General features: G+C 40.9%; 1 protein-coding gene across 1 annotated transcript; it reads right to left on the reverse strand.

Annotated features, from left to right (window-relative positions):
* Position 1: 1 nt before the first annotated feature.
* On the reverse strand, positions 2-27,902 carry SSH3 (slingshot protein phosphatase 3). The gene is made up of 14 exons (XM_075176389.1): positions 27,716-27,902; positions 25,425-25,462; positions 25,118-25,277; positions 23,775-23,893; positions 23,318-23,389; positions 23,175-23,240; positions 22,906-23,094; positions 21,875-21,956; positions 21,597-21,725; positions 19,422-19,468; positions 13,317-13,463; positions 3,899-4,099; positions 2,286-3,180; positions 2-537 (listed from the first exon to the last, which is right to left on the reverse strand). Exons 1-14 carry the CDS (start codon positions 27,776-27,778, stop codon positions 277-279), a joined length of 2,469 nt encoding a protein of 822 aa, XP_075032490.1. The 5' UTR covers positions 27,779-27,902; the 3' UTR covers positions 2-276.

Raw genomic sequence — 27,902 nt, forward strand, 5'->3', positions numbered from 1 at the left:
ATAATACTTCTCCCTGCTTTTATTAAATGCATATTATTAAAAGGAAATAAACAATAATGTATTATAAATCTGTCTAAAAAATAAGAGAATAAGACATTTTAATGCCATCCCTGAGTCTTTTTGCCTCATTTTAAAGCTTCTTTTTCTCTGATGTGGCACTGCTGTGCGTGTTTACATGAAGGTAAAAAAAAAAAAAAAGATAAAAACATTTTTACAAAAATCAAAATACGCTCCCCATTTATATACTGTCCATATCTCCCCACCAAACATGGAGGTTTAGGACTTCTCTGGCCTCTCCCCCACGTTGCTCTGCCGAGTGATCCTGGCTCTTCTGCTTAATTGGTCTACTTCCTGCAGGCGCTTGGATACAATTGCTGCCCCCTCAAGCTCAAACACGGATTGTGTCCTCATAACACAGCCTCCTTGCAAAAATTCTACAGACTGCTGGGAAACAAGCTTCTTTCTGCGCCTTGATCGCCGACGGGCAGATGAGGAGGGAGTGCGGGGAGCTGAAGTAGGAGAACTGCTCTTGAATACCTGTAGAATTCATATGAAAAAACAATTCAGAAACTTCCTCCTTTACCATCTGCTAGATAAAACCATGAACCCAACATTCAGGCAGAACTCTGGAAAAATAAACTTATAGGCTTGGCTGACCGTGTACCATGGGATGAGAGATATGTATGAAATACTCCAGCAGTATGACCTATACTTTACAAGACACTTTCACCTACAACTATTTCTACATTGCAAACCCCCCACGCTACCAGTGTTGAAGCAAGCATACAATCTGATGGAGTGCCCACAGTTTTCTTAGATGTGAGGAAGGATTACGTTAAAACAGTTAGGAAACTGGTCTTCTCTTTTAAGAGAATCCTACACCTTTCCTATGTGATAAACATATGAGTTGGTTGAAAATTTGGAGCTCATTTAGAGTTTGATGTATGTCTGTTTTTCTTTTGTGGTGTAAGATACACATTTCCGTACTAAGCACCAAAAATGCGTATGCATACATCTGTATGTAGACTTTTACAGATTGTTGATTTTAGTCTCCTTGCACTTGGAGGAAAGGAACAGAAATGGGAAAGTGTAGGCCAAGCACTGTAAGGGTGTGTTCACATAATTGCAGTATAATTAGACGGATGCATCTGCAGATACGCTCTTCAGGAGACTTATTTCATACTGGTGCAACGATGCGCAATGACGATAATGACCATCATCAGCACAGGCTAGCCACTTCCGATTGGCTGATTGCATACTAGCCTCTCTAACTGAAAGTACTTAAATCATTAGAGGCTATATTATATGAAGTCGAGGCTTTCTATTTGCATAATTTAATTGATATTTGCATTCGGATTACCTCAGGTAAGATGGAGTTTTAAAGAGGAAAACAAAAGATGTTTGCATTTAATTTAATTTGTATTTATATTTAAATTTCACATTTATTAGTAACACTGTTGATATACTATTCTCTCTTGTGTATATAACAATTCATTCTATTATCATTTTTATTATTATTATTATTGAGCAATGTGACTAGCATTTGCTACTAACACAGTGAAGCCACATCTCTATTCTATCCCTATGTGGGGAGTAGTATACACACTTGTTACTACAGATGTACACCTGGAGCACATACTACTGTTTTTGAGCAGAACATATCTTGAGATACGTCCGACTCAATATATGCACACAAATATGCTCTCTGTCAAATGCATCTTTTGCCTACGTACGTTCTGAGCACATATGCGTCCTCTTCTAAATAAGCTACTCTGTGTGTCACCACTAGAGTTTTGAAATGTCATTTAACTGCAAGGTGTCCAAATACCCCCATGTGATAGCGGCCTATAAGATTGGAATGTCTTAGTAATTAAGGCTTATAGCAGTTTTATCCAGCATTTGTTTCAGTGGTGAACTCTTTGCTATATATTTATTTCTCTGGACATTGCTTATTTACCAGATTTGGATAATAAATTGAGAATTCTAACACTGGGATTTCACAGAGGACAACACCTAGGACATTGCTTAGACTAATTCAATATTAGTCCAATATTTTTAATAGGTTTTATATGTGATATAGTAGATATGTTAGCTTATATATATGTTTATATCATCTATGTTTTATGCTCTCTCAATTCTGTTGTCCTACGTTTGTTTTCTGGCAGGTCCAGATCCTGCTCCGTGAGAGCTGCAGCGTAGCTGTATTAATCCAATCAGGGTCCCTACAGCGCCTACACATTGTATATGTACGTATAGCTAACAGGTTCTGTTATATTTGCGCTCACCTCATCCACAGAGGTGCTCTCATCATGATTTGTGTTGACGTCTGTTAAGGTTTCTCCTAATTTTTGGACATCAGTGTCTGGATACTTCCTTACACTCTCTTCTTGGTCCATATAGCTCTCTTGGCTGTCAAATAAACTGTCATCCATCGAAGACACGCTGTCCAACTGCTCTGACACACTCTGCTGCCATTCAGACACAATGTCCACCTTCTCTGGCACATCCTGCTGCCCTTCAGACACAATGTCCACCTGCTCTGACACATCCTGCTGCCCTTCAGACACAATGTCTACTTCCTCTGGCACACTCTGCTGCCCTTCAGACACAATGTCCACCTGCTCTGACACACTCTGTTGTCCTTCAGACACAGTGTCCAAATGCTCTGGCACATCCTGCTGCCCTTCAGACACAGTGTTCACCTTCTCTGGCACATCCTGCTGCCCTTCAGACACAATGTCTACTTCCTCTGGCACACTCTGCTGCCCTTCAGACACAATGTCCACTTGCTCTGGCAAACTCTGCTGCCCTTCAGACACAGTGTCCACCTTCTCTGGCACATCCTGCTGCCCTTTAGACACAATGTCCACTTGCTCTGGCACACTCTGCTGCCCTTCAGACACAATGTGCACTTGCTCTGGCACACCCTGCTGCCCTTCAGACACAATGTCCAACTTTCCTGGTAGGCTCTGTTCTTGACCTCTTCTCTCCTGTGACTCTGGAACGGCGTCTGTTGTGTCCATCTCACTGATGGACCTCATGAGAGCACGCAAGTTCATTTTCCTCTTTGTAGATGTAGGGGGCAATGTAGTTGAATCAAACAAAGGGTCTAGAGGGAAGGGCATCCGTAAGATAGGTGCCTCTGCATTGGGTTTCCACAGATAATTGTGCCGTTGCTTACTACAATTGGTATGAGGGACGACATGGAGAAAAATAGGAAAAGATTAGGGTGTTCACTTAGATCACTAAGTCGACTAATTTTTTGCTATTGGTAGATTTCACATTAACCCAAATCCACACAAAATTTCCACACCTTATTTGTCAATTGCTTTGTTTATTATGGAATCAAAGCAAAACTAATTCGTTGGATGATTTCGAATATGTAACTTTTATTAAAATTATTATATTGATAAAAAAAACACTTTTTAAGAAACCTAACGTTCAATAAAGTGTAAAAACAAACATAAAAATGGAATTTTGATGAAATGTTAGCCAAGAAAACTGGTCCTTGTATTTAACCAGTGGATTCTTATTAGGCAATCTCAACGTTGAGAGTTAGTAACTATCCAGATATTTTGGATTTTAGATACATGTGGAAAGGAAAATCTAAATCATAGATGAAAAAAAAAAATCTGACCTATTACCACCTTTTAACTCCTGTTCCTAAATACATATTTAATGATGTGTAATTTAATCTGTATTCAAAGGAGAGGCTACCAGTGAAGATTATTATCAATCTGCATTAAACCCAAAGATTATAAAGTGACATTAAAACATGACCAAAAAGTTCCTGGGATTGTGTGTGTACATCGATTTGTAGAATAAATTTATACAAATATGGTTCTAAAAATGTCTTATGATAAAAGAATTATAAGTCCATGTTCTCCATGTTGCTTACCTTGCTCCTAGGATACCTTGGTATGTCTGCAATTGTCGCAGGAAACCAGCATTAGGTTGTACAATGTTCCTTCTGTCCTTTACGTGTTTTAAAGCTTCTTCTAACTTCCACTCATACTCCTTCATGGCATAAGCGATAACGGTGGAGGCTGAGCGAGAGACACCCATCTTACAGTGTACAAAGACATGAGAGCCTTGGCGCCTGTGGAAGAGAGTCAGAAAAAAAGATTATTCTAAACTATTCTCACAGAGAATTCTAGTATGTCAAAAAAACAAAACAAAACAAAAAACAACTCAGTGTCTGATCAGAAAACTATATAAAAAAAAAAAATATGATTTAAGCACGGTCATGCAAAAATCATTTTCAGAAGTGTAAATAAGCTGATCAGTTGTTTAGCCTTTGTTTAGCCTTTATAAAAAGACAGCAAAACAATATACTAAGACACCAACAAAACTGTAAAGACAAACTATAGGCAATTGAAGTAAAAGGGATATAAAGGATAAGTTCACATTCCAATAAGCAATGTCCTTTAAAAACGCAATAATATTTCCCCAAAGTATGGAGTACACTACAAAAGTACATTGCTGGCTTCTTATTGTCTGGTCCTTCTCTGTTATAACGTTCACAGGATGCCACACGACTCAATGTCCCGGTGCAGCTAGCTAAATGTGTGTGTGGGTGCAAGAGTCTAACTAACCCAAAGCCCACCACCATCATCATCAGCAGCTATTTATATAGAGCCACTAATTCCGCAGCGCTGTATACAGAGAATACACTCACATCAGTTCCTGTCCCATTGGAGCTTACAGTCTAAATTCCCTAACACACGCACACACAGACAGAGAAACTAGGGTCAATTTGAAAGCAGCCAATTAACCTACCAGTATAGTTTTGGAGTGTGGGAGTAAACTGGAGAACCCGGAGGAAACCCACGCAAACACAGGGAGAACATACAAACTCCACACAGATAAGGCCATGGTCAGGAATCAAATTAATGACTCCAGTGCTGTGAGGCAGAAGTGCTAACCACTAAGCCACCATGACAAACCATTACCAAGAATACAACTGAACAGGCAGTCACTAAGCAGCAGCTACCAGTAAAGTGGAACATATAGAGAAGCCACACACCTTTCTATTAGAAAATAGGTCTGCATCCTGCTATTGGTTTTATAGGACATCACTAATTGGAAAATGGAGCCATTTAGGTCTTCATGTGAATACTAAAATCAAGAGCTTGTTCCATCTAGTAGTATAATATATATTTTTAAGCCTTTTCTATGGCCTGACATTTTAAAAGTAATAAACATAAGTCATATTTAGTGACAAATATTACTATGCTGTAACTTAAAGGTTCTGAAATGTTACTAGGCAGAGTTCCCCAAATGAGTAAATTGTGGCTATAAAGATGTACACACAGATTAAGATCATAGAGTCTGCATCCAATTTGGTCACCCAATTGGACAGATCTGATCGTTCAGTGTGCAGGCTCTATAACCAGACCTCATGGGGCTTCATTAGTTCCGTCTGCACATAGAGTGATAGCAGTGACCAGCTATTTTTTTTTTTGTTTGAGAACCATTGAAATATGCACTTATTTCAATTGTTTTTAGTTCATGCCAATATTCTGTTTGCAGTTATACAACAACAGATGACGATGGGCCAGGATCCAGTAATCATAGAATCTCAGAATCCTAATCTGAGCTATAGCATATGCAAAGGTAGTATCCTGGAACACAAGGACGGGAGGAATTGATGGTTGGATTGATTCTCCCAATGAAAACTCTTATGTAGATAGTGGGCCTGATTCACACTTGAATAGAAGTGTAAGTATACTTTGCATTAGAAAGAGTTGCACATAAATGAATGTGTATTTAGAGTTGAAGATGCTCCCAGGTCTGAATGAGTAGCAGATGTGTCCGCTTGACAAGCGGCACACCCCACAGACCCTTACGTCTTACTTGCAACATATACAAGAAAACAATATTTTAAATGTTACAAATGCAATGGATATGAAGCATTATTTATACTTGAACAACCTAGCTAATACAGCAGGAACAACTTCCTGGTAAAAAAAAAATAATCTTTCCTATAACACGGTTGCCAAATACTAATCTATGTCCGAGCAACTACTAAAGTCTCAATACACAAACTTCTAATTACAAGCAGTTCATTAGTTTGAGTGTTTGTCATAGTCATCCACTACTTACATCTGCCTTTGACTACCCACAAATAAAACCTTTTTTTCATCTGTATCTGCGACTATGCCCCAGCCTGAATCCATATGTAATCGCCCTAATTGTACATTGCCTATGTTACAACACCCCTTCCCTCCCCTGTCACCCCTCTTCAGACGTTAAGAATCGTAAGTGCAAAAAAGTCGTAGATCTGAATAGCCGCAGTTGTGTACGTTCACTTTCTGATCATGCGCAGTGTGAAATTACATAAAGATACGTTACACAAGTGGCCCTATTACTTTAATTTACTGAAAAATTAAACAGAGTAAAATTTTACAAAACACAGCTTCAAGAGATTAATTAGATGCTGCTGCGAGTTTTTTCATGTCTTCAGTGTATCCTAAAAATGTATTTGTTCTTTATTTGTGTTCTGTGCAAGAAAGTACATGTGATAATATTGTCTGTTTTTATATTCTATGTTTGCAAAATGACCTTTCTGTGGGCGACAATGCATTTATTTACACACAGCAGGCAGCCAGGATTGGTCCCTCTTGCTCTCTTCCTCCCACCCTCTAAACAAATGTCACACAAATATAAGAAAAGTTCTTAACTGAAAAAAACATGAGAACAATGGTGGTGCTTCAATTGGACAGTTTAACTGTTTGTAGCAGGCAATGTCACACAATGCACAGAAAACGTTTTCTGCACTATGTTATGCAAATGCATATGGTTCCGTCAGATAAACCATATAGGAAAGCTTTAAAAATGTGGTTAATATGCCTTTAAATGTAAATAATTAAAAGATGACCACACCCACAGGGCAATAAAAGTGATCTATGCATAGTGATTTGGGACCACACACACTGCGACATCAGGCCCATGTGTTTGTGTGTGGCTGAATATGAGGTTTTATTTTAAGATGATGATTACATTTGCTTAAATCTTGCAAAGACAGTTTCACGTATATCTATAATTATATATATATATATTTTTATTTTTTTTTTAAGATTTTGTGAATCATCCTTTTTTCTAGTTCTGATTCTCAAATAAGGCTTAAGGTACAAAAAGCACAAATGCATCAATGCACTGTAGTAAACATATAACTAATAAATACTAGCTTTCATTTGTCTTACAGTCTACAGTCAGTAAGACAAATGAAAGCCAATATTATTAAGACAAATTGTCTTATAGACAGTAAAAATCTTTTATATGCCACTGGTTTACATAAAAGAAAAAAAAGCAAACTGTAGCAGTGGGCAGGTCATTGAGCAAAATTGTGATGTAGACCTGGGCAACAGACATAACATAAACACAATTCACAACAGCCAGCAAAGCAAGACCAAGGACAAACCATGTTGATGAACGGGAAAGGCAGCAGACAAGAGAATATCCCAGGACAGGCAGAAGTCAAAATCAGGAAAGCAGGAAGAGTGGACAGGAAAATAGTGGTAGTTGTACCCATAACCTCCTTCACAGGAAGCAGGGTTTATACAGTCAACCAAAACTAACATTGATGGGAATGTCCAAGCAGAACTGAGAAAGTGAAGAACAAAAGAGAGTTAGCAGATATTAAATTGTATGTAACTCATAATGACATTGAACACTAGTTTGGTTAATAAACACCAGCACACCTTCAGTGTACAGAGCTAGCTTTCAACATCCTGCTTTAAATATCTGCTTAGAACAAAGCACTCAGCCATCCTGGAATAACTTTGCTCTTACTCTATAGTTCTGCTCTATTATCTGCTACAAGGGCACCCACACTGTCCCCCAATGGTAAATCAATCTCAACAGGAGCTAGTGTAGAAGCACCACTGGTCACAGGCTTTTTGCCAGCACATATGATTATTTTTTTTTACCATTACTTTAATTTTTCTTAAAAAAATATAGATTTTTCCAGATATTTTAATTTCATACAAACTTTAAATATTCGTAGAAACAAATCGTTTACCTGGCATTTAAGACTGTAATGGGATACGCACGTGATGTGACAATAATGTTGTTTTGCATTGAATCTCATGTACAGTGTAATATTGGTCCATCAGCTTACCTGCTTTACTGGCAGAACCGGATGCGAAATGGACCAAAACTGCAAGTATTTGTGTACATGAACGTACTATTTAACACAAAGTAACATCAGAATGAGCCCTAATCTGCTGCATTGCTTCAAATTCTGCCCACCACAAAATTAATGTTATATACTTAGAGCATACATATCCAAAGCTCTCAATTAGGAGAGTTTGTATATAAGAATTGTCCTTGGGCGAGCTTTTTATTTGACACAGTGTGTTGGAACCTTATGCTGTTCAGAAGCTACCTAGTTATTGAGGAATCTGAGTAAGATACAGATTTAGCTCTACAGTAGTAACATTGGGTCTACTAATTGGGTGGAGTCAGCGGGAGTTGTGCAAGCGTTTTACAAAGTAATCATTCATTTTAAAAAGCACTGAAAACTTTTTGCTTAAATGGGATATGCACAAACTTAGGGGTTGTGTGTCATATCTTTGGCTGCTCTCCATCTTATTTCTAGTCCAGAAATGATCTGGCCACATTATATATATATATATATATATATATATATATATATATATATATATATATATATATATAGTCTTAATGATTTCATACATATCCCTTGCCACTAGGCCACTTCCCCAGGTTACTGTATTGTTATTGAAAGTGTGATAATTTAATCACATTGGGAGCAGTGCTCAAGTACATGACGACTAACTCTGCTTATCGCCTATACAGATGGATAACATAAATATAGGATTTTTATACTTACATTAAATGCTTTTCTCTTAGTCCATTTGGGGACTCTGAGAACATTGGAATATAGTGTAGGGACCATGCGTACAGGTACTTCTAAAGCCAGAATGTAAAGGGTGGCTGTCCGGTGTTCCCCAATGGACTAAGATAAAAAGGTTTTAAACGCAAGTATAAAAATCCTATTTTCTCCAATATCCATTGGGGGACACCAGGTACATTGGGGACATCTCAAAGCTGCCATCACAGGTGGAAGTGTTTAGAATAAACAGCGTGAAGCACCTTTCTCCCAAAACCAGCATCTCTGGATGCAAACACTGTCTAGTAAAAGTATGAACTGAGGACCAAATAGCCACTCGATATAGCTACTCAGTCTAGGAGCCATGTCATGCTGCTCACGAACCACTTACTGACCTAGTGGAATGACCGAACAGGCTGTCCTGCTCCATTATAAGCCTTAATCCATGTAGCAATGGTAACTTTAGAAGCCATCCCTTCTTGTGCGCATCATAAAGGACCAAGGATCCTCACGTCCGGAGTTCTATGCACATAAATCGGCAAAACCCTGACCACATCCAGAGAGCGCTCTTCCTCTGGAGACCTATACTTTAGAGCAGACACCTGAACCTTAATAAAGCTAAGGTGCAGACCAGCGCCCAGTCCTTCCTGTAAGAACATAAGTAACCTAGGGAAACGAAAAGAGGTAAGAAATGGCTTCCTTTCACACCAGGCAATATTCGTTCTCTAGACTATGATAATTTATGGCTGAACCTGGCTTCCTGGCCCGAAGCATGATTTGCCCCCCAAGTGTAGACAACCCTTTTGCTTGATGGATCATGGTTTCACATGGTCCACAGCATTAAAGCCAGCTGTTCTAAACAGTGGTGTAGAAACTGTCCACGACTTTGGGGGTCTGGCCTGAGTGGCAGACGCCACAATGGACCCACCGCCATGGAGAGGACGTCGTGCCCCAAGCAGTTTGAAGCCAATCTGGAGCAACCAGAATGAACGGACCGCTTTCTCTCTTCATCAAAACCCTCATAAACATTGCTGCTGCTAATGAAGGGAACAGGTAAGCCAGGTGAAACCGCCGAGGAATGGACATGGCGTCTACAGAGAGCACCTGAGGAATTCTTGCCCTTGTGGTACAACCAAGATGCCATCATGTCAAAGTATGGTTGACCCCACCTGTACACGATCTTGCGAAAGACCTGTGGTTACAGAGACCATTTGCCGGGGTGAAGAATCAGCCTGCTCAGAAAGTCTGTCTCCCAATTCTCCTCCACTGGGATGAAGTTTTTTTCGGCCCAACGTAAAATCCTGTGTGTTTCTCCAAGATCCAAAGACCCTGTAAGCAGGTGTGAAGAGAGACGGCACCCCAACCCGGAAGGCTGACGTCCCTCGTCACCAATATCCATTCCAGATTGAGAATAGGCAACCTTTTCAGAGATTGGAGGGAAAGACACATCACCTGACACAGGTGATAATTATTTGACTTTGAGAGGAGTTCCAACTGAAACTCCCTCGCATGAAACTAAGCAAACTGGACCACCTCGAAAGCTGATACCATCTTGCCCAGAACCTTCATGCAGAAGGGTGGTGACGTTTCTCTGATAACCAACACAGATATTACCATTTTTTGTAAGGTTTGAATTTTGACAGACAGTAAGTATAAAGTTTGTTTCTCTGTGCCGAACAGGAGACCAATAGGAACCTCCACTGGGACAAAATCCATCTGGACTTCTTGAAGTTCAGGAACCAGTACATGAGTCCAGGACCAGGAGTCAGTGCAGTCACCCGTACATGAAGCACAGATGGCAACTCTACCTTGATGAGAAGATTGTCCAGATAGGGAATGCCTGTCACTCCCTTGGACCTCAGCAAAGAGACCATGATCTTGGTGAAGACCCATGGTGCCGTAGAGAGACCAAATGGAAGAGCCCGGAACTGATAGTGCCCTAACTGAACAGCAACCCTGAGAAGTTACTGATGTCCCTCCCAGATGGCAACATGTAACTGTGCATCCTTGATGTCCAGAGCCACCAAGAACTTGTTAATTTCCATACTATTTATTACCACTTTCAAGGACTCCATCTTGAATCTGGGCACCTGAAGCTGGGTGTTTAATGTTTTGAGTTTCAGAATCAGTCTGAAAAAACCATCAGGTTTTTGAACCATGAACAGGTTGGAGTAAAACCCCAAGTCCCTTTGATGGTCTGGAACTGGTATGACCACTCCTGAAGAAATCAGGGAGTGTATGGCCTCTTCTAGAGCGAGACATTTTGTTAAAATTGCGGAAAGTCCTGTGGTAAAGAACCATCTGGAGGGAGATCTTAGAAGATCTATCATGTATTCCCAATCCACGATTCCTCTCACCCAGACATCTGTGATAATCTTGAACCACAGATCCTGGAAAAGGAGAAGAGAGAATCACACCACAGCGAATCCTGGGTGGGCAGAATGCCCGTCATGTCGATTGATTGTCTGCAGCCCAGGCCTGCCTTTCTTGTTGCAAACGACCTAAGAGTGCCCTCTTGGGTGCAGACTCCTCAGTCTTTCAGAGAATCGGATGGTGCAAAACCTGGAGACTTCAGATTTGAGAGCATTAACAGGAAGGAAAACACATTTACATCCTGTTTCCTTACAAATTATGTTATCATGCTCAGGGCCAAACAAGGAAAAACTAAAGGAATAGGAAGCGACTTTAGAGTTTTCTTATTCCACATCAGCCTTCCAAGCCTTAAGCCAGAGGTTCTGACGAGCCGAGACCACAGAGGCAGAGATCCAATCAGCCCTGCCCTCAGAGCTGCTGCTCGCAAATACTCTATAGCTCTCTGAATCTGTTCTACCAATGGGAGCAATTGCCAGCTAACAAGGTCTTCAAAAGATAATTCAACCGTCATTCAACAGCTTTATTTACCCAAGCAGAGGCCAAAGTGGGCCTTAAAGAGGCTCCTACCACCAGGAAAATAGGCTTACTGATTCCAACAACCTTACGATCAGCCCCAATCTTAAGTGTGGCTGCTTTGGGAATGGGAATGAAAATGGAAGTGGTCTTTGACAACCGCACAACATTCGCTTCCACCTTATGGGGGAGCTCCCATTTACAAATATCTTCCAAAGGATGAGAACAGAAGCACCAGCCTATGGGACACCTGAAACTTCTGTTCTTTGGCCAACAAATCATATAGCTGGGAGGAAGAAGGAAAAAGGTTTTCTTTTCATACTTTGCTTAAAAAGAGAAGGCTGGAGAACCCCAGCATTGGAAGCGACAGCCAAGGCACCCCCTTGGTATCTTCGATCCCCCGCATGCTGCTATGCACTGCTGAACTTGATACCTGCACGTCTGCTCCCTACACTATAACCAATGTACCCAGTGACCCCAATAGTAGCTGGAGAAAACAATATCCATTCTGTTCATTAATATGGCATTTTGTGCAATTCATATCTAAACAGCTCTTTACCCTGTGCTGTTTTCACACAATGTACAGTCAGGAGCACAAGGAAGAGTTTACACTATGTGCACTCATATACAAACAGCTGTGGCTTAAAACCTGCAAATATGCGGTTAAAATTTTTATTACGGTAATCAAAGTCATGGAAATGCGAAACTGCATCATGTGGCATCCAGCCAGCAAACTTAAAATACTTTTCTGATACTAAAAAAAAATAAAAAATGTACCGCTACAGTTCACACGCATCTACACAATATAACATTTTTTTCCTCAGGTGTAACAATATTTAGTGCCTAATATATCTTTTATTCATAAGTAAATGCAATAGTATATATTTTATTTTGCATATATTTGCTGCATTTATATATTTGACTATTATATACTATTCAATAAATATGGTATACAAATACTATTTACTACTACTAAGCTTCTTACTAAATATGGTGTATAAACAATATGTTATAAGGTAATTTGAGTATCTGGCAGTGGTGCATTCTGGGATATCAGGGCGAAAATTGCTGCCACAAGATAAAAGCAAGCAGTCAGTCTGTTTTAGTTTTGACAGTGTGCTGATTTTAGCTTCTTGACTACTTTTAGGTTCAGAAGTGTTGTAAAGCTTTATTCTCACAAACTGAAAAGTTGATAAAAGTAATGCAAAAAAAAGTAAATGCATTAAACTTTTGGACATACACATGAGTTTCATAGGCACAATGCCACACCATTACTTTGTCAAATTTACTTTTGCATAGATTGTACAGCATGAAAAAACATAAATCACAAATATATCTGTAAACGAGGTACAACAATATTTTTTAAAGCATCCTTCATCCATATCTTGTACTCTTTGATAGTATGAACCTTATAAACTAAAAAGTACCGACACATGCCCTTAATAGAGATTTTGATTTGCTACAATTTGAGGGCAGAAAAAGAAAAGATTATAGGATATGTTTTAGTTGCCCATTAGAATATAAACTGTTATAGCTACTTTTCCCCATAACAGTTTTAAGAGCAATGACCTACTTAGCAGAGGAGATGAAGTGGTGCGTTTCCTTCCAATACTGCAGCAGGTTTGTACTCTCTTCATCCAGAACTCGGATATTTAGATAAGTAAATGTTTCAGGAAAGAAGTTATCGATCTCACGAGTGACGTTTAGTATGTGTGTAACCCTGAAAAAAAACACATTAACAAATGATATAAAAAAAATACTCTAGTGTACATTATAAGGATATTATAAGTAGCAAGTCATTCCAGAACTCCAAAAAACCCAAAACCATAAATTCGGGTAAGGCAACAAGGGGAGGATGGGCTACAGTGGGAAAGAAAGTGTGTTTAAAATGCTTAAAAGAAAGGTGTTTAATATTTGGCTGAGTGAAGAGCTGAATGGAACAGGGGATGCAGTTAACACACAAATACTTTTCAGCAATTGTCCTCAATCGCATGTCAGGAAAGCAATTACCTACAATCCCTGAGGTCATGTAAATTAATAGAATACCATATGCCCCTCATGTAAATCAAAGCCATATATGAAAACAAAATCTCTGGGACCACAATATCTTAAACCTTATAATACACTAGGTCAAAATCAACCAGCATTTGCGTGGGTTTCCTCCCACAGCAGAAAACCATCCTTGCAGATTAATGAACCCTAATGTGTAGGTGTGTTTGGTAGGCAATTTAGACTGTAAGCTCCAATGCAGCAGGGGAATGGTGAGAATAATTCAAAGATGCATTATATAGCGATTCTAAACAAATTAGCAATAATAGGATTTTTGTTACTCACCAAAAGCCATTTCTCCAATGTCTCACAGTGTTTGCGAGACATTGGGGTACAGGAGCGCACTTAGGGGCATGTTTCCTGTTACCCAGAAACCCCCTTCCATACTGAGAATGACAATGGAGTCTCTCTGTAGAAGCTGCACAGAAGCTCCATGTCTGCACTGTGCTTTGTGCAGTCGAGGAGGTGGGAGGGTCAGGCAGCAGCACTGACCAATGCTGCTGAGTGTCTCCTATGTCATCAGAGGGATCCCAACGCTCAGTACTAGGAGGAGGGGAATCTCTGTCTGTCCTGTCACTCTCTCATTCCTGCCAGTGTCTGTCTGTCCTGCCAATATGTCAGTCCCCCACTCCCGCCAGTGTTTCTTCTGTCTGCCAGTCTGCCTGTTATAAGGGCAGGTTGAATGCTGAGTGAATGAGTAAGGGGGTATATTTCTTCTCTGAGTTCACAGATAGTATTCACAAAACTATAATAAGGCTTGTAGAGACAATTCCCTGCATTTATCCTTTTCTTTAGATATATACCTACATTCCTTAAGGCATTTTACCTGCAGTATAGTCAGCGGCTTCAGCCAAACAGTGGACTCAGCAAAAACTGCTGTTTCTATGGTAAGTGTATTTTACAGTATACTTACTGCAGCACAGTACGTACCTGAGACACACACTGTGTGGCAGATGCAGCTAACTTCACCACAGGTTAAATGGTATTGTAAAATATGTAAAAAAATATTTTACCCTTTTAGTTATGGTATTAGTTTAATCTAGTTATTAGATAAGATTATGTGAATAAGCAATACTGTGGGACCAGGGCCTGATTAAGGGTTCTGGCCGCCCTAGGCTAATACGGCCGCAGCGCCCCCCACCCCCCCTCCGAATATATAGGTGTATAGGAACACTCCTGAATATGAATGTTCAGGTGTATTCTCCAGCATTCAAATTTAGACAGATTGTGCCATTGTCTCTTACCTGTCCTTGCTCTTCTCTCTTGCAACTTTGTTATCCTCTCGCTGGCTTCTGGAAAGTTGGCGTCCTTTTTTGAAAATGCAAAAATGTATTATAATGCAAACCCTGAATGATTAGGCCCTTTAGTTAAAACAAAACACTCCATTATGGCCAGCTAAAAGTACCCCATTGGACAGGCATATATAAGCAATATCTGAATATTTGTTGTCAATCAAATACAAACCTCTACCAGCCCCATCTCACTAATATTTAGTATTCTAGTGATTGCTGAGACCACCCATGTGACCACCACACAATCATGAGATTCTGCCCCCCAAAGCTGCTCTATTTTTTAAATACCCCCTGCAGCCATTTTCCTTAACCACAACCCCCCCCCCCCGCACAGCCATTTTCCTTAACCCCTGCTGCAGCCTTTTTCTTTACCTCCCACCCTGCATCCATCCCCCTTGCAGCTATTTTCCTTACCTCCACTCTGCTAGCTAGCTATCCCCCCCGTCACATCAAAACTCCCCCAGTCACATATATCAGCCCCCCTCCTCTGCCCTCCTTCATACATATCAACCTCTCTACCTCCCTATAGATTTTCATGGCAGCCCCCCCTCCCACCCTATAGATTTGTATGACAGTCCCCCTCTCCCTCCCTATACATATGCATGACAGTCCCCCCTCTCCCTCCCTATAGATATGCAGGGTAGTCCCCTCCCCCTCCCTATAGATATGCAGGGTAGTTCCCCCCCTCCCTATAGATATGAAGGGTAGTTCCCCCCCTCCCTATAGATATGAAGGGTAGTTCCCCCCCTCCCTATAGATATGCAGGGTAGTTCCCCCCCTTCCTATAGATATGCAGGGCAGTTCCCCCCCCCTCCCTATAGATATGCAGGGCAGTCCCCCCCCCCTCCCTATAGATATGCAGGGCAGTTTCCCCCCCCTCCCTATAGATATGCAGGGCAGTTTCCCCCCCCTCCCTATAGATATGCAGGGCAGTTTCCCCCCCCTCCCTATAGATATGCAGGGCAGTTCCCCCCCCTCCCTATAGATATGCAGGGCAGTTCCCCCCTTCACTTACCTGTAGTTGTGCCAGCGTCGCTCCTCTCCTCAGATCAGCAGATAGGAAGTGAAGATGTCCTGCTTCCTGTCTGCTGCACAGCAACAGGCAGCCTGGCGATTGGCTGTGTGTTGCTAACCACTGACCACCAATGCTTTTGATCGTCGAGCCCTCCACCCCCCCCACCCCCCCGCGGCGATCCCCAGCGGCGACCCCCCCCCCTCCCCCACCCCGAAAAAAAAAATTAAAAAAAAAAAAATACCCACAGTGCAGCGCCCCCCGGGACCCAGCGCCCCAGGCTGCAGCCTGGTCAGCCTAGTGGTTGATCAGGCCCTGTGTGGGACGCAACAGTATTTGTTATATACGTATAACAATTTAACCGCAAAAAAGTGTCTGTCTCAGGTTCACTGCATCCGTTATTTCTTTACTTTGTTCCGAAATCAAGCATTCAGAAACCCCCCTACAAAAATCTTGCACTTGCCCCTGGGGTATAGTAGGTGGTCCTGGAGTCAGGGGCACTTTAAGTAAAGGTTTTGGGAGGATAGCTCCACCCCTAATATACCCCTCCTAGAGGAACTATCACTTCAGTTTTTTTTAATAAAAAACAAAGGGCCTAACAAAGTCAAAAAAGAAAATCTAAAATAGACAACCAGCAAACAGCAAAGGGTGGGAGCACAGTGTCCCCAAATGGACTTAGAGAAACGGATTTTACGGTGAGTAACAAAAATGTTCTCTCTTACCTTATTGGGGAGACACTGTGAGACATTGGGGAAATTTCAAAGCTGCCCCTAAGGGAGGGATTTCTCTAATACGAAAACCTTGCGCCTAAAGCTAGCATCCTGAGATGCAAAGCCCTGCAACTTGTAGAATTTTACAAAAGCATGGACAGACAAAGTAGCATCCCGGGCACAACTGTTCGGATAAAGCACCATGACGCACCACCCATGAAGCACCGTCAGCCCTGGTCGAACGGCTGTTAAGTCCACCGGCACTGGGCGAGCCGACTGAACATAAGCCAACCTAATAGTGGAAGTGATGCATCGTGTCTAGAGGCCGGCTAACCACACTTGTGTGCATCATACAGCACAAACAGATCAATAGTCTTTCAAACCGCAGCGGTATAGTCCACATAATACCTAAGAGCCCTGACCATGTCCAAGAACAGATCCGAAAACTGTGAACATGGAGAAAAGGTTGTAACAACAATCTCCTGGTTTAAATGAAACCAGGAGACCACCTTAGGGACAAAAGAAGTCTTAGTGCAAAGCACTGATTCTGAAAAAGCACGAGATGGGCCTCTACCACAATCCCGTGTCTGGGAGACCTGTCATGAGGAGACCGTCTTTGTTGGTCTGAGTTTTCCCCGCGTCTAGAAGGCTTTCTGCTCCTACAGAACCCTCCCCTTGTGGAAGAGGACTGCTTCCTTTGCAGGAGCCTCCTACGATCTACTGGAGGACCGAAACCTGGGATGTTTAGGTTAAGTCTGGCTAACTGGTAAAAAAGAGCTCTTGCCACCAGTGGCCACCTAAATAACCTGGTTCAATTGGGATCCAAAGAGGGTCACACCATCAAAGAGTAATTCCTCAAGCATACGTTTTAAGGAATGCCTTGCCGCTACAATGAATGCAGAAAGCTTCGAAATAACTAAGATTGCATCCAGAGATGCGTGACCTAAAAAAATCAGAAGCCTCTCTAATGTGATCAGCTGGAACAAGCAAACTGGCCCGCTGCCGTTTTTCTTGCAGACCTATGGCCAACTGTTCACACCCTGCCCAGTTTGAAGAGATTACGCGCCGTTACATAAGCTGAGCGCAGCAAGAAATCACATTTCTGGTCTGTGGTGTCCTTCAGAGAAACACCACCCTGTACAGGGATAGCAGTGAATCTGGTCAGCCGGGAAATAGGTGGATCCACAGCGGAAGGAGTCTCCAATTTGCTGCCTCCTCTAAGAGTAAGGGGTAAAGAGATATAAACTTTTCCAGGATATGAAAACGCTGGTCAGGTTTTTTTCCATGCCTCCAAAATCAATTCTAGCAATGGAGGCGATCGAGGGAAAGAGATCACCCGTTTCTTTTGACGTCTAGTAAGAAAGAACCCAGTAGAGTCTGTGATCTCTGGATCTGCAAACCCCAATGTTTGACAAACCCCTAAAACTAGATCGTCCACACTCTGAGCAGTGGATAAATCCTCAATGTTATAGGAGTCCTCCTCGCCCGACTCCCTCAAAAACTTGCATTCCTCTTCTGAAGAGAGGTGAGAATTAGAATCATGTGTCTGAGCCGCCTATGAGGGGCGCTGAGGAAGTGTTCCAAGGAGGAAGAGGCCACAGCTAAACCCTGGGTGGAGGGATTGCGCCAAAGCCATCTCAGCCTGGGAAACCCCACAAGAGGGCAGTACCAGCTGTGAGGATGGAAGGTGTGGTGCAGAGAGCGTAGCCAAGCCGATTTTTCCACATATCCTGAAACTGTTAAGAGTAAGGTGGAGCACAGCAGGGGGAGATCAGATTTCAAAGAAAATGGCACCTCCACTGAGGAAGCGCACCAAAGGTAGTGGGAAGGAGAGACCTCCCTTTCCTACTCACCCACCACAAGGAACAGGAAGTCTGTGTCCAACAGACCTTTCTCATTTGCTGCCTGGTGCCCTCTGAGTGAGCGCAGCCATAGCTGTACTCTCAGAGTCAACAGAGATCTGCTGTAGTTGCTTTTTGTCTCCGCTCTGTTGTTGGGCATATGCTCGTTGCCTTGGGGGGACGCGACCACAACACTGCTGTTGTGTCTGCTGCGGTCGCGGCTGTCAGCTCTACCCACCTGCACATAGACAGTGCCTCCAGTTGTGCAGGAGATGGCTGCAAACATATGGCAGGTGGTGTTGGGGGTGAAGGAAGGCCGCAGGCTATCCACTCCTGGGAAGGCGTCCCTGAGCCCAACACAGTGACAAAAATATGAAAAACTAAAAATTGATAAATGAAAAATCCAGGGCAGGAGCCCCAAAAACACATCCCCAACTCCAATGGCACTTAAAATAAACTGAACAAATAGTTCCTTTAGGAGGGGGCATAGTAGGGGTGGAGCTAGCCTACCAACACTTTTACATAAAGTGACCCCATCACCGGGACCACCTACTATACCCCAATGTCTTGCAGTATCCCTTAATTGAGCAACAGAGAAAATTTTGAAGTAATGACATCACTAAGCACCAATTGCATTGTTGCTGGTAATCTTTGCCGGAGTTTATACTTATGGTATGTTGTGTACATATATTAATTCCAATTACATATAAACACAAAAAAATGGTCAGCCAGGAAGAAAGATAGTTAGTTTCTGGCCTGCCGAGTGATTCTTACTTGTTCTTCTGAAGTTCTTCTAAATTTGAGGCATTCCACTCAGATCCCTGCAATGCAGAATGGACAACATGAAACTTACTGAGCAGAAACAAAACCAGACAATCTCCAACAGTGCCATCTAGTGATAGACATGCCTTTTTTTTAAAACAAAAACAAAAACTATTTCTTGAAGGCATGAAAAGCAATACAAATAATTGTGTCATAAATAGAGGAATAACCTCTACAAACAAAAGACTTAATATCTATATATATATATATATATATATATATATATATATATATATATATATATATATATATATATATATATATCTATATCTATATCTATCATATATTTTGATATTAGTCGCTAAACCAATAAAAATAACAATAAGCAGACCAATATCTACTAGCTAAGGTATAGACTAACGATGCCAACTTTTTCATTTAAATGGTTAGGGGGGTGGGCGACATAAAAAATGTACACTATTATTAAGGTTATATGTATACAGGGCCATGGGTAATTCATTTTGTTTATAATCTATTTCATTTTCGACAGTGAAAAGGAGGAGAGATGGAAGCTGACAGAGAGAGCAATGATCTCTATATAAAGAAAGATTTGGGGGTATATTTAATAAACTGCGGGTTTGAAAAAGTGAATATGTTGTCTATAGCAACCAATCAGATTTTAGCTGTCATTTTTTAGACTGTACTAAATAAATGACAGCTAGAATCTGATTGGCTGCTATAGGCAACATCTCCCCTTTTTCAAACTCGCAGTTTAGTAAATATACCCCTTGGTTTTTTCTACCTTCCACTCTCCAAAATAGAACAGGAGAGACTGATTTATTAACACACATTCTGTTGTTTCTAAAATGTATAGGATAAACTAATGTGTGTTTATATGCATATATTTTTGTTAGATGTTTGGTTTCCTTATGTAGGGCAAGAAACATTTTGTGTCCGAGTCTTTTTAAGGTGCAATTTACTAGGGTCTAAGCACCTTATTGTATTCATTCTTCAATTCCTACTTGACCAGGATGTCCTCAGTTTTGAAGTGTGCAGGGATATAAAAACCTGTAGCCAATGAGATCATCAGATTGTTGAGTGTACTGATATGTAGGAGGCAGTGACCTGTCCTTTCATGTGATTGTATAAGTGAGGACAGGACTGCATGCGACAGTGGCAGTATCATGATGTGAGGAGGGAATAGAGGCAAGCAGGAAGCCACAGACTGAGTTAGATAGTGAAGGAGTAGAGTCCTCCAACTGCACAATAGTAGTGATGTGAGGCTCCTATAAAACTGGTGCAAATCATGGTTTATACATTCAACGTACACTTGAATGACATAAACTTAACTTGTAAATGTTAACAAATGCCATATTGGGAGACCTGCATGATGGCTCCAGTCACATTAGGAGCAATTACAAGCAGCTGGGAATTTAGTTAAAATGGTTGCCAACTTATACAAGGAAAATGGAGATATCCAGGTTTCAATTCAGCAAAATAAAACACAGAAGACCAACTGCACAGAATGGATATATAAGAAAAACAACAGCCCAGTATGATTTTTCAGACCTTCTTACAGAATTTCAGGTGAAGCAGAATGTGTCACACTAAATAACAATCCTTTAGGGAGATCTGGAAAATATGTACTGTTGGGGGTTGTCTGAGTACACGTTTAAGACCCACCGTAGCGTAATTGGGAATTCAAGAACTATTTTAAAAGCATGTCATATCTAACTTATTCCTTAGCATATTTTTAACACTGCTGTCTCTCTACTGTGGATCTGAGTGTTGAACCTCCCCATGTATCCAGAACATTAACATACCTACCTCGGGCAGGCAGCATTGGGACGAGAAGCGTGTCTAGCGATTCTCTGCTCCACTCCCCTCCCCCAAAACCTCTACAATGCCGAACGATCCGTTCAACGCCACCCAATCATGCAGAGCAGCAGTCAACAGAATACCTCTCAACATTCTGACTGATTGGGACAAAGCTGTCCCGATCGGGATGGCAAAACAAAACCTTCAAATTGGGGCTGTCCAGCCAAAAACGTGACGGTTGGAAGGTATGCAGTAAGTTTCCTGGGGTCATATTTGTATTTTTACAATCCATCCAAAGAGAACCTGCTAATCATCCGCAAACAACATAATTGAGAGGACAGGAAAAATAAAAAAAGTGTCAAACAGTACCAGATAAAGATAGGGGAAGATCTCAGATGGCCGATCCATTTGAGCCAGAATCATGATCATCTCATTATCGATGAACTCTGTGAAATCCTGCAGAGCACAGTGAGTGTGCAGTTCGAGGGCACTCCGCACCTGCAGTGTAAGAACCCAGACCAGAGTAGATATTGAGACAGTATAGAAGAAAGGGTGATGGTGGAGAAAAACAAAGTCAAAAGAAAATGAATTCCTGTATGTTTACAACACAAGTCAATCTGTTCTCCCCATCTCCTCCCCCTTTTCACCTGTTTAGATGTTATGTTCTCAAGGTCACTTTCTCTCAAGATGTCTCTCAATTTTCTTCGGATGATTTTCTCTGTCTCTTCTCTATATGACAAACAGCAAATAGCATTACCTTTACTGCAACACAGTGCTTAGCTTACCTCCAACAGTTGGAATAAAAACCACAAAAAAACAAACCAACAGAAACATAAAAAGATAGAGAAAATAAGCTTTGCCCCTAATCTATCCAAGTCATATTCCAAACTGTTGTATCACAGAAGTATTTTCTTTTAACCACATCCTATCCACGCTCATTTTGTCAAGCCAAAACTAGGACGGTGAGGATCTATGCATTCTCTCTGCAAGACCAGAACAACTTCTGGCTCTCCAGGTGAATGGGGTAACCAAGGGAGTAAAGTCATCTCTGGATGGCCAGTAGCCCTGCAAAAATTATTAGAATACACTTCAGGGGAGGGCTGGCAAATTACAGCCTGGGGACAAGACTCAATTCAGCAGCCTATTTTAAAGAAAGAAAAATAGAGGTGCCCCAGCCCAAGGTAGCCCATTATGGGACCAGCAGATGCCCCCCTGTCCCCCAACCCAGCCTGCTCCTGATACACTTCAATAAAGCAAAAAAAAAAAAAAAAAGGCGAGTTGTGATATCAATTACAAACTGAATTATACACAAGACACTATCCTCATGCAAGATCTATCCATTTATGAAGAGCAGAACATCATATTTTAGGCTTCCCAAAGTGATTATAACAAAGAGCCTTTGGCGACAGCACACTACGTCTGATCAAGCACATATTTACACAAGCACAAGAATTAGGATTATACATTAATACCTCTTGTCTCAGATAAGTGTTATGTAAAAATATTACTCGTGTCACTTTAAGAACAGTCTAAAACTGGTCAGCAAGATATATTACAGCAGATAAACAATCTCACAATAGTGAATAGTAATGTGGCAAACCTGCCTGCCCATAGTGACTGTACTAACGTTTGCCTCTGCTCACCCCAATCATCACCCCTCCTTCCCTTTCCCTCTAACCTCTCCGGGGTGGTGGGATCTCTCCATATAGACGTGATGTCCGATGTGATTGTCCAGGCACTAACACATCCCTGGGGTGAGCGGTTATGATCCTGGTAATACACAAGTCCAGTATGGAGATTGCTGCCCAGAATATAGCTGTTTGACTCAGATGCCTCACAAGCTTTGTGGAGTTTCTGCAGCAGTGACCTACAACAACAAAGAACCCGATTACAAAACACAGCAGCATGTGACACACAAATAAATAAGTAACTATATTTACAACTTACCACATAGTTTGTACAGATATAGGTTTAAATGCCCTGACATTCATCCCACACGTAACACTGAAGCCACTGAAAAAACATAACGGGGTTAATTACCCGGAGCCCATAGTTACCGATTGACAGCCTGATACTGTCAGAGCACTCACCCATCTCCGTCTATAAAGACCTGCGTATTGCTCCACACTGGTAGAACAGTACCAATAGTGCAGCTATCAGACCTGCAATAAAAATAGTGATGGGTAATTAGGGGCTAAAAACTTCAAGTGAGTTTCTCACACAAGTTATCTTAATATGAATAAATGCTACACAGATTTTTAGGAAATTCTTCTTTTACTGCAACCCCCTTCTAAAGGTTATCATTGTATGCAAAAAGGAGGGAATTAAATGATGCAGTCAACCAAAACTGAATTGTCGGAGTAGACTTTAAAAGGATGGAAAGATTGTACTTCTTAATAACAGCTCTTTGTCCTACTGAAAGTTTGATATATGCACAAAATTAAGGTTGATCTTTCAGAAACAATGTTCATTGATTATTCATCGGCATGCACATGCCCAGTATCTAACTAAGCTGCACTTAGTAGTAGTGTTGTAACTAAGTCTTACCCATCATGAGGAAAGTCCACACCCAGTAGAATAGTCTGTTCCTCTTTGGCTCTTCCCATGGAGGAAACGACCAGCAGATATCTAGTTAGACATGACCGTACAGGCTCCAGACGGACAGCCTGTTGGGAAAAGATAACCACTACTTGAGCTGCCAAGGAGTACACAGTAGTGTCCTAAAGGTGATTATGTTATCTTAATTGTTCTTTGTATGCTAATACGTGTGTGCCTTTAGTAGGGAAATTAGACTGTAAATTCAGGCAGGGACTGATATGAATAAACAAACATGATTATGTTGGAGTTCTAAAAAGAAAAGAAAACAGGTATACTAACATCAACAATATATGGACCTAAGCTTTCAATGCAAATTTTACATACTCAGCGGGCTAAAACTGCTAAAGAAACTACAGTAAAAATGTGAAAGAGGAAAAAAAACGGTAGAACATATTCTTGTCATCATTTATCTGTAACATTTAAATTAAGTAGTTTTCATAGATTGGAGTAGCCATGACATAGCTAGAAAGCAGGAACACAAAAACAAACATTAATAATTATTCAATTCTCCATCTTATTTTATTGTCCTCACGTCACAATGTTTCTGTTATTTAACAACAGCCTTTTTCTCTTTTCACACTCCATGGCACATTTAAAAATATAATTGTGAATTATTTAATTTAATGCACAATAGCCACTTGGGCTATTTGTGTTTGCAGATTTAACACAATAGTGTGTGATCACTTTTACTTATAGTGACATGTGTGCTTTGTGATGTGGCATTCTTAACAAGGAAGCAGCACTCCCTGTAGATTACCTCTGTCAGTACCATTTAACTACTTTTGCAGGAAACACATGCTGTGGTCATACCACGTGGGTGGTCAAATTGGATGAGATCTGGCCAGTAATGGCTTGGGCCGACTGTCTAGATCACTTTGTGTTACTGAAGCCTGTTAGTATCTTTGGAAGATTACTGGACATCACAACCTGACAGTGGTCATTGTCTGACCTTAATTTCCAACGTGCCTAATAATTAATTGATTTCAATAAGATCACTTTCAGCCAGCTCACCTGTTTTGAGGCAACATAGGAGGCAAGTTTGGGAAAGATGGCAGATATAACCTTCAATATTGCTACAGTGTCTGGACAGCATTTCTCCTTTCTCATGCTTGGTGCACAAATGTGTCCTTAATAAAGTCATCTCTCTTTTACAATGTAGTTTGAAGGTGACAAATGTGTGTTTTATAATCTGTTGTTGACCTAGGAGTACCCAATAAAGATGCCTTTGACCAAGAGCTGTAGAGCACCAGGCTGCTAGGCAACACCTAAGGAACATAATGATGTTGTCTCACCAATTGAAGAGTGTCCTCATCTCGAAGCAGTCTCAGCATGGCCTGCAGGTGGAGCTGCTGTTCACTGGGGCCTGATGTTTGGGAAGGCTCTTTCATTTCCTCAGGTTCTTCCTCATGTTGGAGGAGGAGGGCAGCCCCTTTCACCATGACAAAGCTCTGCCTGTGTGGGTATGAACACAAAGTGAGTGAGAGCAGGTGAGAGGGAGAGAGAACAGATGAGAGTGTACAAAAGGAAAGCAGCTAGATAAAATATGTCCCAAGGAGAATGGTTGTCGTTGACAGCGTCAAAAGTAAAACGACCTCTCACCGTCTTTGCATTCGCTTCCTCCTGGCTTTTTCGTCATCCTAAAAAAAAAAAAAAAAAAAAAGATTACTATGTCTCCTTAGACATATTTTCTTTTAATAAAGAGACTAAATATATTTGGTATTGATTATTGGAGATATATAATGTAAAAAATTATGAAGCATGAGAAGAACATAAGGAATATATTGACACAATCCAAATAATCTAAAATTGGATATGGGTATTCCTACAGCTTTGTATATAACATTTTTGGTAATGTGCTGCTGCATGCATTTCCGGGTGTCACAGTACACAAAACATTGTTTATTTTTGCAAAAATAAGCAATGTTTTAGAACCCTAACATCTCGAGTCTCATCAATTGTATCTGCCCCTAAGAGGGATAGTCTATAGAACTGGAGTAGAACTAAACCTGGGGTTTTTCAACCAATTATCTTGCCAATCACACAATAAGCAACTGATAGGTCTAATATTGCATTAGTGTGTACGCTCCCACGATCATGTTGTATCGTACCAAAGCACATGGTAGCATTTGATTTGATTTTATAAACTGACTAAAAATCATTATCAATGATGTAACCTTGTCGGGCAAATTCTGAAGTGTATCTGCACTCACAGCCAGCAGTGTAGGCAGATCTCTATAGAGTGTGCAGAGTCACGATCATTTCAGCAGATGACAGATGAGGAGCACAGATCTGAAGGTAAACCGTGTAGGTGTGTACTTATAAATCTACATGATCATCTGGACTTTCAGTTATTGTTAAAATTGTTACCGAAATCATCTGCAGTAATTTTCTGTAGTGTGTACCCCAGCTTAACACTGTCCACTTGTAAATGTCCCCTTGCTACACCTACACAGTACTAAGGAAAGTTGCCTCTTTTCATTGCCCTTGGATATGACACAAAGCTGCACTCATTGCACAGTGAAGCAAAGCAGTGTCAATGCCCAGAAAACAACTTTGATGGTATACATACAAGGCTGAAACCGCAGAGAAAACCATAAAGATAAATCAATGACTTTGGTAAAAGTTGTGACAAGCCAAAACAAGTCCAAGGCCTAAACACTCACTTGTGCTGTTTGGTCATTTGGGAGCAGAGCACCATATTTATTTAACCCACAGACCCAGAGGCTGTGACTCCTACTTGGGATACTGGTAAAAACATTACTATAAGTGATGTATGCCAAGAACTGTATTAAGTTAGTGGCCACACAATCCATGCCGTCTGTTGGTGATGTGTCTATACGGAGTGCCTAACCCTAATATGATAGCCCTAATACTAACCTTAACTAATGAAATAAGTGGCAAGATCAATACTGCCTTGTACATAAACTTTTTTTGCAACAAATATAGCTCTGGCAGGGCAGCATAGCCCACCCGCCCACTCCAAACTGTACTTTGTACTGTTTACTTTTTCTTTCTCTGCACATGTAACATACTGCTTACCAAGACCACAAAGTCAAATCACACTAGCCAAAACCTAGTCATCCACCAGAGTGTACTTGTCTCAATTTGTCACTATGGCTAGTAATAAAATTTAGGAATAATTAATTTTGTTTCTGGGTTACAGTACAGTTGTGCTGTTTGTACTATGGAGGAAATTTACTAATATCTGTCTATGACATTAATCTATCTTGTTACTTCTTTTACTAATAATCACGAGTCACAATAAAGCACTGTATGGTTATAGTGCTTTTATGTGATCTCACTGCAGTACTGCAAAGCATCACCCTTGCACCATCAGTGGTAGAATTATACAGTGCTACACCCAGCAACAACTAACAACTTCTTCTTTCCTAGCCTGTAATGCATCTTATCTATATTTGCTCATATTTAATGTAACTAGAAATGGAAGCGCATAATACACCATATAGGCAATGTATAATATACAATATAAATATACTACTGACATAATGACTGCAATGCACTGAACTATAATGAATTAATTTGCAGGTACAATGATACCCCTGTTACAGCAATATAAGCTCTAATGACCTATGCAATTATATTTGTGATCAGTACAGTGCACCAACAACAAACATCTGGGTATAGATTCTTAGATCCCCATCTTATAGCAAAATCAATGTACAGGAAGGTGTGTACTATTAATACACAACACCTCATATATCCATATTCACCAGTGTAAATTATCATTATTATTTATTGCATATATATATATATATATCTATCCGCTACTATACGTATACAACATATAATTGTTGCACGACTATTATGAAGGGAGGTGGAAGAGTTGATGCCCCCACCACCCACTGCTATCATCCCCCGAACCCTATTACCTGAACAGGTGTGGGGCTCGTCACCTCCTCCAGAGACGACAGTTGCAAGGTGACCAGCGCCATGAGACACTCTCCCACTGCTGGCTGTCTCTCCCCGAGAGTTTCTTTCAGTTGCTGTCTCTTTCTTGCTTTTTACTTTGCCTACAAAAATCAGGAAGAGAAAAAAAGAGACTGCCCCTTGAAGGAG

The sequence above is a fragment of the Mixophyes fleayi genome, chromosome 6 (genome assembly GCF_038048845.1).
Source record: "Mixophyes fleayi isolate aMixFle1 chromosome 6, aMixFle1.hap1, whole genome shotgun sequence".
NCBI lineage: Eukaryota > Metazoa > Chordata > Amphibia > Anura > Limnodynastidae > Mixophyes > Mixophyes fleayi.

Coding starts and splice junctions, on each gene's coding strand:
- SSH3 (XM_075176389.1), bottom strand. CDS start 27,778: ATGGCGCTGGTCACCTTGCAACTGTCGTCTCTGGAGGAGGTGACGAGC. Junction 4,100..13,316: donor CACTTCATCTCCTCTGCTAA/GTAGGTCATTGC, acceptor TCTCTTCCACAG/GCGCCAAGGCTCTCATGTCT. Junction 3,181..3,898: donor CAAGGTATCCTAGGAGCAAG/GTAAGCAACATG, acceptor TACCAATTGTAG/TAAGCAACGGCACAATTATC.